Source organism: Colossoma macropomum, unplaced genomic scaffold (assembly GCF_904425465.1).
Source record: "Colossoma macropomum unplaced genomic scaffold, Colossoma_macropomum, whole genome shotgun sequence".
Classification (NCBI taxonomy): domain Eukaryota; kingdom Metazoa; phylum Chordata; class Actinopteri; order Characiformes; family Serrasalmidae; genus Colossoma; species Colossoma macropomum.
In genome coordinates, this window is record NW_023494798.1 from 6,517,442 (window position 1) to 6,528,750 (window position 11,309).

At 41.8% G+C, this 11,309-nt stretch overlaps 1 protein-coding gene across 1 annotated transcript; it reads left to right on the top strand.

Moving 5' to 3' along the window:
• Positions 1-3,716: 3,716 nt before the first annotated feature.
• LOC118818201 (extracellular calcium-sensing receptor-like) lies at positions 3,717-10,785 on the top strand. Its single transcript, XM_036585397.1, has 7 exons — positions 3,717-3,740; positions 6,152-6,255; positions 6,445-6,745; positions 6,933-7,709; positions 7,799-8,023; positions 9,471-9,594; positions 9,863-10,785. The coding sequence occupies exons 1-7, from the start codon at positions 3,729-3,731 to the stop codon at positions 10,774-10,776; spliced, it is 2,457 nt and encodes an 818-aa protein (XP_036441290.1). The 5' UTR covers positions 3,717-3,728; the 3' UTR covers positions 10,777-10,785.
• The last annotated feature ends 524 nt before the right edge of the window (positions 10,786-11,309 follow it).

Consider the following 11,309-nt stretch of genomic DNA (forward strand, 5'->3'; position numbering starts at 1 on the left):
CACAGCCAAGACAACACAGGAGTGGCTTAGGGACAACTCTGTGAATGTCCTTGAGTGGCCCAGCCAGAGCTCTGACTTGAACCCAATTGAACATCTCTGGAGAGACCCGACAATGGCTGTCCACCAGCGGTCCCCATCCAACCTGACAGAGCTTGATAAGGTCTGCAGAGAAGAATGGCAGAAAACCCCCAAATCCACGTGTGCAAAACTTTATACCCAAGAAGACTGGAGGCTGTAATCGTTGCCAAAGGTGTTTCAACTAAGTACTGAGTAAAGGTTCTGAACACTTATGTCAATGCAATATTTTAGTTTTTTCCTTTTCAATAAATTTGTTTTCACTTTGTCATTATGGGGTATTGAGTGCAGAATGATGGGGAAAAACTTTTTAAGCACAAGGCCACAACAAAATGTGATATAAAAACTGAAAGAGTCTGAAGACTTTCCGAATACATTGTATATATTGGTCCCTAATGTTCTGTAAGATAATAATAAAATTGAAGTCTTGGGGTCCCACTTTACTTGTGATGTAAACAAAGTTATTTAGAGTGGTTTGATATGAAATAGTTCACATTAGAGAAATCTAAAAATTTGTTACAGTGGTCATGATAGGAACTAGGGGAGGTGATGTCTACAACACAAATACACCCATTTCATTTACTGTCCAAAACCATTAGTGATCATACTAGTGTCTTCTAAGTTTTTATATGTAATGTTGGTGATGCTAAAATTGTGGTAAATCCAAAGATTTTTTGGGTACTATTTTGACTTACAATGCCCTCAATGTCCAACTCCATACCGCATGCTCAAACCCAATTCCTTAAAAGTTGTGACAGTATGTAAAATTCAAATAAAACAGAAAACAGCAATTTATACATCTACTTGTATTTGAACAAAATTGTATAATTTAATTTTCAAATTCATTGTTTTTTTGTAAATATAGGTTCATTCTGAAACTGATATCTGGAACACATTACAAAAAAATTAAGATGGGGCAATTTCAGACTAGGAACACTGTAAAAAGTCCAAAAACATCTTAAAGAAGTGATACAATCATGTTTGGGTATCAAACAGGCATCCAGTATTGGCCTGGACCTTTATAGGCAAGGACCTTTGAGGCTAACTAAAAATACATGAGTAACAATTGCAATAGTTTAAAAATAATGGTCCTCAGCCAGGGATCACAAGGATTTTAGATATTTCACCCTCTATAGTGCATAATATCATCAAAAGATCCAGGGACTCCAGAGAACTCCCTGGGTGTATAGACAAGGCCGAAAACAACTGAATGCCCACGGCCATCAATCTCTCAGATGGCAATGCACTAAGAACCAACATGTTTCTGTGATGGAAACCTCCACATGGGCTCAGGAATACTGACAAACCATTATTACTATAACACCATATATTGCTGCATCCACAAATGCCAGTTAGGACTGTGCTATGCACAGCAGAAGCCACGTGTCACCAACATCCAGAAATGCTGATGGCTTCTCCAGACTTGAGCTCATTGGAAATGGATGATGCACAGTGTAAACGTGTATTGCGGATGAGTCAATGGTTCAAATTATTTATGGAAATGATGGGCGTCATATTCTCTGGGCCAAAGAAGAAAAGGACCATCCAGATTGCTACCAGCATAAAGTTCAAAAGCCAGGGTCTGTCATAGTATGGGGGTATTAGTGGGTAACCTGCACAGCTGTGAAAGCACCAACGCTGGAGTACATCTGCTGCTTTTTTTGAAAAAGTGAGTTTTATTAAGTCCCAGTGAGCATGTTCTTTAATTTTGTGTGTTGGCTAAAAAGCATTTTTTTGTGTGTTCTAATGCAAATCTTTCTGTCTCCACACCTGCTTCCGGTGTCCTCACTCCTCCCAGCCTCACAAAGAATGTCACAGTGGTGCCAAAACCGGGGATGGGTGGATGAGCGTCGCCAGCTTGGAGAGATTATTTAAGCGCTCTCTCTCCTGCAGCAGATTCAACATCAGGCTCTCCTGGATTGCCAGAGGGAAAACCATGCCCGCTTTGAGGCAGACAGGAAGCTTATGTGGAGCTTGTTGATGGCAACTAGTACTCCAGCTCCAGCCACCATCTCCGTCTCGAAGATGACTCAGAAGCGTTTGTGGAGCTCTTTGAGAGAGCGTCAGAGGACTGGGGGTGGCCAAAGAAGGACTGGGCAATCCGACTGCTGGGGGAAGCCCAGCTTGCTGCTCAACAACTCTCCACTCAGTTGCAGCTGGAGTACGATGAGCTGAAAAAGGACCCTTCAGAGGGTTCGTCGGACTCCGGAACAACACTATCTGTGGTTCCGCTCACTCCCGCTACGGGAGTTTGACCGGCCCTTCATGTTGGCTCAACAGCTCCATGACTACTGCGACCGCGACTCCTCTGGGTGTGGTTGTGCGCAGTCAGCCTTAGGGCTTACCTGAAGACAAAAAGAATATGTTTCAGGATGAAATCAAGGCTATGCTCGATATGGGGTAATTGAGGAGTCCCACTGTAATTGCAGCAGCACCGTGGCGCTTGTTCCCAAGCCTGACAGGACTGTTTGGTTCTGTGTGGACTACAGAAAAGTCAATGCGGTGTCTAAATTCGATGCGTACCCAATACTGCGTATTCATGAATTGCTCGATCAGTTAGGTGCTGCTCATTTTTATGCGACACTGGATTTGACCAAGGGTTATTGGCAGGTCCCCTTAACTCCAGTAACCTGGGAAAAAAACTGCCTTCTCCACACTGTTTGGCTTACACCAATTTGTGACAATCCTGTTTGGGTTGTTTGGGGTGCCGGCAATGTTTCAGCAGCTCATGGACAGAATTCTGCGGCCACGCTATGCTTATGCCGCTGCCTATTTGGACGACAGAACTATCTATAGCAATGATTGGCAGTGGCTTATGCAACACTTGAGGGCCGTCCTGAAGTCGCTGAGAGGGGCCGGCCCCGCTGCTGCATTTGCATGACTTTGCTCCCCCTTTTATCTTGCAGACAGATGCATCAGACAGAGGGCTGAGGGCCATTTTGTCCCAAGAGGTGGAGCGGGAGGCTCTCTCAGTGATGTACATAAGTTGGAAGCTGTGACCTCGGGAGACTAAGTACAGCACTATTGAGAAGGAATGTCTGGCCATCAAATGGGCAGACCTCACTCTCTGTTATTACCCATTGGGATGCCCTTTCAATCTATGTTCTGATTACACCTCTCTCTAGTGGCTACACCACATGAAAGATACCAACTCTACAATCACCCATTGGTGTCTAGCTCTGCAACCCTTTAAATCTGAAGTTGTTCACAGGCTGGGGGATCAGATGGCGGGGGGATCGGGCTGTTGGCTGAACAACTGCCTGGCCTGTGTTGGGCGGCGAGGGTATGTGGAGGAGGGGGCATTCCGAGTGTTACATGCAGGACTGAGAGCTAGTCATGTCAAACCAGCAGGCTAAGTAGCTAACAATATTCACCTGTGCCTTGTTTCTGTTGTCCTACTTATAGCCATCTTTTTACTCAGTAGGTGGCAGAGCCCAGAGAGAAGGAGACCAGTAGAGATGCCAGAGCAAAGCAAAGCAAAGCACAGCAAGGTGAAGCAAAGAAAAGACTGAAAAGTCCTGGCGAGCGTATTTTCAGCTGAAAATAAACATATAAATAAATGGTTAAGTGATTAATTAAATACACTTAAACAGGGTAACTGGTGTCAAATTAGTGTATGGAGGAGTAGTACTAGTTTATGGAAGAATAGAAAGATGGGAAGGAACAAATGAAAGGAAAAGGTGGAGAACAGTTTTGGATGGGTACAAAAGGAGCAAAGATTTGGTAAAAAACAAATCAATAAAAAAGAAACTTACGGTTGGTGCAACACTCATATTTGGCAGTTAGTTTATTTACTAGGAGCTGTGAAAAATGGACCTTACTAAAATTTTATTTGCGGCCCTGGTGGTAAACATTCCCCTGTCCCAACTTTTTTGGAACATGTTGCTGGCATCAAATTCAAAATGGGCATATATTTTTCAAAAAACAATGAAATATATCTTTGTCTCTAATTGTTGCATTTCAGCAGATAAACAACATTTTTGTATTGCATGTGATCATAAGTTAAGTCATTAGTTCTCCTAATGATGGTATTATGATACTGGCCACAGTTGCCTCAAGGGTAGTTTCCCTGTCTCCTCACTCTTGCAATGTAAAACAGCTTATATCAAGTTTTTTCATAAACTCGTTTCATATTTCTCAGAAGTGTTTTTGAATTTTTACAGATGATGCATGCAGTCTTATTTTCTTCTACAGAGCTGAGAGAAACAAGCTGCTTCATTTGCAATAATTTTTTGAGCTTCCATTATTCTTGTGAATTTAAAGTGAAAAGTTGGAAACCTGGTGAATGCGGCACTGACTGTGCTGGACAGAATACTTGTTAGATGTCACGACAAGAGATTCTGTGCATAATAGAGCCCCAACAGCAATAAACAGAACATATTACAACGTAAATAAATACAGATTTTCTGGAACATTATAAAGATTAAATTTAGAGTTTTATATGTCATTAACAGGACTTTGTAGTCAATAAGAAACTTAACAGGTAGCCAGTGTAGACTGCATTAAACCAGGATTCTGTGCGAGCAGCAGCATTTTGAACTAACTGAAGCTTGTTTAGAATCAGAATCAGAATCAGAATCAGAATCAAGCTTTATTGGCCAGGTATGCTTACACATACAAGGAATTTGATTTTGGTTACAGGAGCTCACAGTGCACAGTATCAGACAGACATGTACATTTACATTTAAAGACACTGCAGGACAGCCAGCTAACCACACAATACAACAATTCAATATAGACATTATATAAGCATTTACGGGTGTCTAAGCATCATGCTGGGATAGCATATGTGTTATTTTTGTTTTGTTTATCAAATTAAAAAATGTAGTTTTAGAAATGTCTATATGGGAATCAAATGATGAGCCAGTATCAAATATAACACCAATGTCCTTGACTGTACCTTTTGTTTTTACAGAACAAGTATCAAGCTCTTGAGTCAACAACCTTTTCTCAAGTAGGCTACCCAATATCTACTTCAGTTTTGATAGAAATTAGGAGAAGATAGTTTCTAGTCATCAAAGTTTTATTGTGTTTAATTCTTCCATTTTGTGTAACTGTGCAGCTGAACTTGACTGAAGTGACAGGTATGTCTGTGTATTTTCAACATAAAAATGAAAGCCAACATTATGTCTGCAGATAACAACCCAGGAGCTGTAAGTAGAGTGAAAACAATAGGTGGCCAAAAATGGAACTTTGTGGGACACCATAATGCATTTTATGCTCTTAAAACTCTTCATCAATGCAACATAAAGCCAGCAGCGGATCATTACAGACTTTGGCTAGTGCTGATTCTGTGCTATGATACTTCCTGAAGCCTCACTGGAAAAATTTGGACCAAAAAAGCATACTGGAGATAGTTGGAGATACTGGAATGTTCAAGGGGTAAAGATTTTTTTTAAGGACAGGTTTAACAACGTAAAAATAGGAAAAACTTTGGTACATGGCCCAAGCTGAATGACAGATTTATGATGTTATGTAAGGGGCCCGCTGATATTTCTTAAAGGGGTCCCCTCAAAATTTCATGATGTCAAATATGTTTAATATTGGTCATAAAGGACATTTATTTTTGTATTTTACACTGGCCAAAAGCAACTTATAGCAAAATGTGGTGTCCACAAAAAACAGTCATACTGTTCTTGGGAATGGATATAATGCAAAAGAAACAAAAATTCAAATTCTGAAACTGTGAAAAACTGGCCATGAGTTCATATTTCCTGGATATAATGAGGCCTGTAGTTACTTCAGCTCAGCCCCTCTGTTTATTTGAATGACAACCTTTAAAACACCAAAGAAACACAAATATAAACGTTATGTCCTTAATTACGAAATTAAGACATAACCACACCCCCTGAGTCTGAGCTCACACCCACAGAGCATCGTCACAAAGTGGCTATTTAATGCAGCCATCCTAGCCTTTAGAGGGCTGGGAACTACTGCGCATGCCATGCAGCTCACTTTAAGTCTGATTATATTTCTATCAACATTATGGATAACTGGGCTCAGTCCAGCAGCGTGTAAAGCTGACTCGGTCAACTGCAGGCTGTGGGCTGAACCCCAGTTACCTGATCTTTATATGAATGGAGATTTTGTGATTGGAGGGATTTTCTCTATTCATTACTACATGAGATCAGAGCAGAAAACCTACACCAGACCGCCACTACAGCTGCAGTGCTCTGGGAGGTCTGTCTGTGAGTGTGGAGTGAACAGTGTAGGGAGGATTACAGAGAAATTATACTAATCAAAATGACTATTATTTGCAGTCATGCGCTACTTATTGAGTAGTGAGCTCTGAAAATATTTGGTGAAAGCACGAAACCTCTATTTTTTCTAAATTATCTATTTTTCTCTATCCTCTGTTTTTCTGAACAGTATGAGTTTCAGGGAGCTGCGCTTCGTCCGCGCCATGGAGTTCGCCATCCACGAGATCAACAACAGAACAGATCTCCTGCCGGGAATCACGTTAGGATACCAGATACACGACTCGTGCACTGAAGTGCCGATGACAATCAAAGCTGCTTTTCAGTTGGCCAACGGCATGGAACCATTTTTCAGTGATGATGATTCCTGTTCAAAATCTGCAGCCGCCGCTGTTCCTGCTCTCGTGGGAGAGACTGCTTCCACACCCTCAATGAGCATGGCCAGAATACTGGGACTCTTTGGAATTCCACAGGTGATTAAATGCTGAACTAAATGATGCAATAATAAAACTCCAGCATGCTGTTGTTTGTGAGAATATAATGGATTTAAATGGGTTCACTTGTAACTGAAGAGTCACATCATATACCCTAACCATGCACTAGATTTCAACCAGGCTTCTGACATAAAGCTCCTTTTTCCTTGTGTGTACTGAATATCAGGTGAGTCATTACGCAACTTGCGCATGTCTGAGCGATAAGCGTCAGTATCCTGCCTTCTTCAGGACCGTGCCTAGTGACCATCACCAAGCGGCCGCATTAGCGAGAATGGTGAGGCATTTTGGCTGGACATGGATTGGGGCAGTGCGCAGCGACTCAGACTATGGAAATAATGGAATGGCATCGTTTCTAAAGGCTGCGCAAGAGGAGGGCATCTGTGTGGAGTACTCCGAGTCCTACTACAGAACACAACCGCGCAGTAAACTGGAGAGAGTGGCAAACGTCATCCGCAGATCAACAGCCCGGGTAATAGTAGCGTTTCTTGCCACAGGCGACCTGAGGTTTCTGTTGGAGGAACTGGCGAGACAGCCGCCGCCTCCCCTTCAGTGGATCGGCAGCGAAGGGTGGATCATAGAAACAGAACTTTTGCGCTTTAACATGTGCGCTGGTGCGATAGGATTTGGGATCCCCCGCTCAGTGATTCCAGGTTTTCGTGAGTTTCTTCTGGATCTCTCTCCAGAACAAGCACTGAAATCGCCTCTGCTAACGGAGTTTTGGGAGAGCTCGTTCAGCTGTAGCCTAAAAGGCTCCTCAGGGGGCGCGCGGGAATGTGACGGCAGCGAGGATATCCGCGCGCTGCAGAACCCATACACAGACACGTCGCAGCTGCGCGTGACTAACATGGTGTACAAAGCTACGTATGCCATAGCGCATGCCATCCACGGTGTTATCTGTAATGACACGCAGTGTGACAAGAGCGCTAATTTCGCACCATGGCAGGTATAAAACTGCTAAGTTTAAAATCATGCATTAAACTCTAGGTGCCAAGAGTCTGAAGAGTTGATTCTTTCTGTCTTGAGCCACTGCAGATATTTGACCAGCTCAAGAGAGTGAACTTCACTACAAAGAATGGTTTTCAGGTCTCCTTTGATTCCAATGGTGATCCTGTGGCCGTCTACGAGCTCATAAACTGGCAGTTTAAGAAAGATGGTGGTTTGGATTTTGTGACTGTGGGCCGCTATGACTCCTCCAGACCAAGAGGCCAGGAGTTCAGTATGAGCAGAGCTATCAGCTGGGTGGAAAGACAGACTGAGGTACAGTATAGTACATCCGGTACAGTCCTGCAGGGTTGCCACACCTATTTGAGCCTCTATAACGGTTTTATTAAGGATATCTATCTGTGCCTGTTACAAATAGCAATAGTCTAGTTATGCTTTTTAGAAACATACACAGGTAATATGTACATTAATGAAACTCAATGGAATTGCAGCTACTTTTATCAAAAGAGTATGCAATCATCATTTCAGGTAAACTAAACTGCAGGCATATTAAGTCCCTTTTTGTGGGTGCTCAAGGACTTAAAAAGTGTTTGTTTTTTTCATTTTTACTGAAATTTTGTCTCTCATAAGCAAATGTTATGATTCACTTTCTCAAAGCTGTGCAGTGGCTGTGCTGAGCACACACACACACACACACACTCTCTCTCATGGTCTCACTGGGTGAGCTAAAGCTCTGATCTTATACATACTTATACACCCCTAAAGCTCTGATCTTTTACATACTGTTAAATTTTCCAAAGTCAGCCAAAACAATAACAATGACAGGATTTAAACTCCAGGTGCCAGCATGTAAAACTGTGGAATAACTCATAACTCACATTTATACACTGCATTATGTTTAGTTTTAAATATTCAAGAGCTCCACAGGGTCTTGTAGAACTCTGTTTTTCACAATAACGAAATGTTAATGTAGCAACTTATTTATTACCCTTCACTACTAAAAAAAAAGAAAAAAAAAGAAAAAGAAAAACACGCACACACACAGCTGGTTTATGCTGGTTTGGTGCTGGTTTAGCTGGTCACCCAGCTTGGTTGTGCTTATCGTGCTTGGTCATAATCAACATTCCAGCATGGTGAAAAGGATAATAACTTCCACTGCTGCTGACCAACATACTAACAACCAAAACACATAATGACTTTGCTGGTGACCTGTGATAGTGGGCCAGGCTTTTTTGCCTTGCAGGGTTATTACTGACATTTTGTCTGATTCCTTTTCCAAATAACTATGTCATGGAATGTGACACATTCATAAAAAGATTACCAGCATTTTATTTCCAGCTTTAGTGATATGTGTCAGGTTATTGAGGAGAAATTTTCACAGGCAGATGGTGCTGCCCAAAAGAGGGAGTCCAAGAATAATGAACGATGAAGCTCATAGAACTCAAGCTGACCCATAAGCTCTATTCCCATGGGAGGGCTGAGTCTCATCTCTCTGAAATGGATCTTGAACAATGGCAGGCTCAAGACACCCTGGGGTCTATCTGGGCCTGTACCTGAGCTCCACTGCAGGGATAGGTGGTAGTTGGGGTACATTTGCTTACTTTTTTAGGTATTCTTAAATTTAAAGCAGAAAAAAGTTGATATTGAAACTACTCTTCGACCAAAACATCTTAACATTTTAAAAATGTAATACTGTTCATGTGGATGAATTGCCAATTGCCATCGTTTTTTTGATTTTTAATATTTCTCTAATGTTTTTCAGGTGCCAAGATCTGTGTGCAGTGAGAGCTGTCCTCCAGGGACAAGGAAAGCTATGCAGAAAGGAAAGCCAGTCTGCTGCTATGACTGTATACCATGCGCAGAAGGAGAGATCAGTAACAAGACAGGTTGGGTATCACAATCCATAGTGGGGAAAGAAGATTTTATCGTTCTCAAATCACTTTTTTCTAATATTATTTTATCCTGGAGATCAAAAGAAAAAAAAAAACATTTTGATACCAGTTTTAAACTTTTGAACACATTCAAAGACATTCGTTTTGCTGGAAGCACTGAAGCATGTTCTTTAGTTTGTGCTACTATAATCCTCTTTAGTAAGAAGCCTACTTATATCACTCATCATCTAATAGAGCTTTCTTTGCTTTTTTAATCTCCTAGACTCTCTGAACTGTGTGCGCTGCCCTCCTGAGTTCTGGCCCAACACCCAGCGAGACAGTTGCCTCCCCAAGCCTGTGGAGTTCCTGTCCTGGGACGACAATCTGAGCATCATCCTGACAGTGTTCTCCATCTCTGGGGCCTTCATAGCTGTATGTGTGACTGCTGTCTTCTTCAAACACAGAGCTTCTCCAATTGTTCGAGCAAACAACTCAGAGCTGAGCTTCCTGCTGCTCTTCTCACTGACTCTGTGTTTCCTCTGCTCACTTACTTTCATCGGTCAGCCCTCTGAGTGGTCCTGTATGCTGCGCCATATAGCCTTTGGGATCACCTTCGTCCTCTGCATCTCCTGTGTTCTGGGGAAAACAATAGTGGTGTTAATGGCCTTCAGAGCTACACTTCCAGGCAGTAATGCCATGAAATGGTTTGGGCCTCCACAGCAGAGACTCAGTGTTCTCACCTTCACTCTCATACAGGTCCTCATTTGTGTTATTTGGTTGACAACATCTCCTCCTCTCCCCTTCAGAAATTTAAAGCACTACAAAGAAAGGATAATACTGGAATGTGGATTAGGTTCAGCTATAGGTTTCTGGGCTGTGCTGGGTTATATAGGATTTCTGGCACTTGTATGTTTTATTTTGGCTTTTCTAGCACGGAAGCTGCCTGATAACTTTAATGAAGCCAAGTTCATCACATTCAGCATGCTCATATTCTGTGCAGTATGGGTTACCTTTATCCCAGCTTATGTCAGCTCTCCTGGAAAGTTCACTGTAGCTGTAGAGATATTTGCTATTCTGGCCTCAAGCTTTAGTTTGTTTTTTTGTATTTTTGCTCCCAAATGCTTTATAATTGTTTTTAGGCCAGAGCAGAACACCAAAAAACACCTTATGGGTAAAGTTCCCTCCAAGGCTCCCTGAAACTCTCACACAAATGGCACAAAACACTGTGTTACCACTGTGTTATGTCACCTTTCCTATTTATAAACACTTAATCATCATTTGGAGATTAAAGACACCAGTTACTTGTAGTTTAAAAGCATATTTTTCCCATTCCTGCTTGCTATAACACTTAATCTGCTCAACAGTCTAGTTGTCGTTGTCATTATGCTTCATAAAGTGTCACGTTTTCAATAAGAGATAGGCAGGCCGGCCAGGCTATAACCTACAGTCTCTTTCTTTGAAGCCATGCTTTTGTAACTTGTACAGAATGTGGCTTGGCATTGTCTTGCTGAAACAAGCAGGGATGTCCCTGACAGACCTAGACGTCTTCTAGATGGCAGAATTTGTTGCTACAAAATATGCAGATATGCAAGTTGCCCATACCGCTGGCACTAACACCCCCTTACCACTGTAAAAATGGTTCAGTTCAACATAAAAAAAATAAATAAATAAAAAAAAAATACTACATGTACTAGTTTTGTATATATATATATATATATATATATATATAT

Coding starts and splice junctions, on each gene's coding strand:
- LOC118818201 (XM_036585397.1), top strand. Junction 7,710..7,798: donor CTAATTTCGCACCATGGCAG/GTATAAAACTGC, acceptor GAGCCACTGCAG/ATATTTGACCAGCTCAAGAG. Junction 9,595..9,862: donor AGAGATCAGTAACAAGACAG/GTTGGGTATCAC, acceptor TTAATCTCCTAG/ACTCTCTGAACTGTGTGCGC.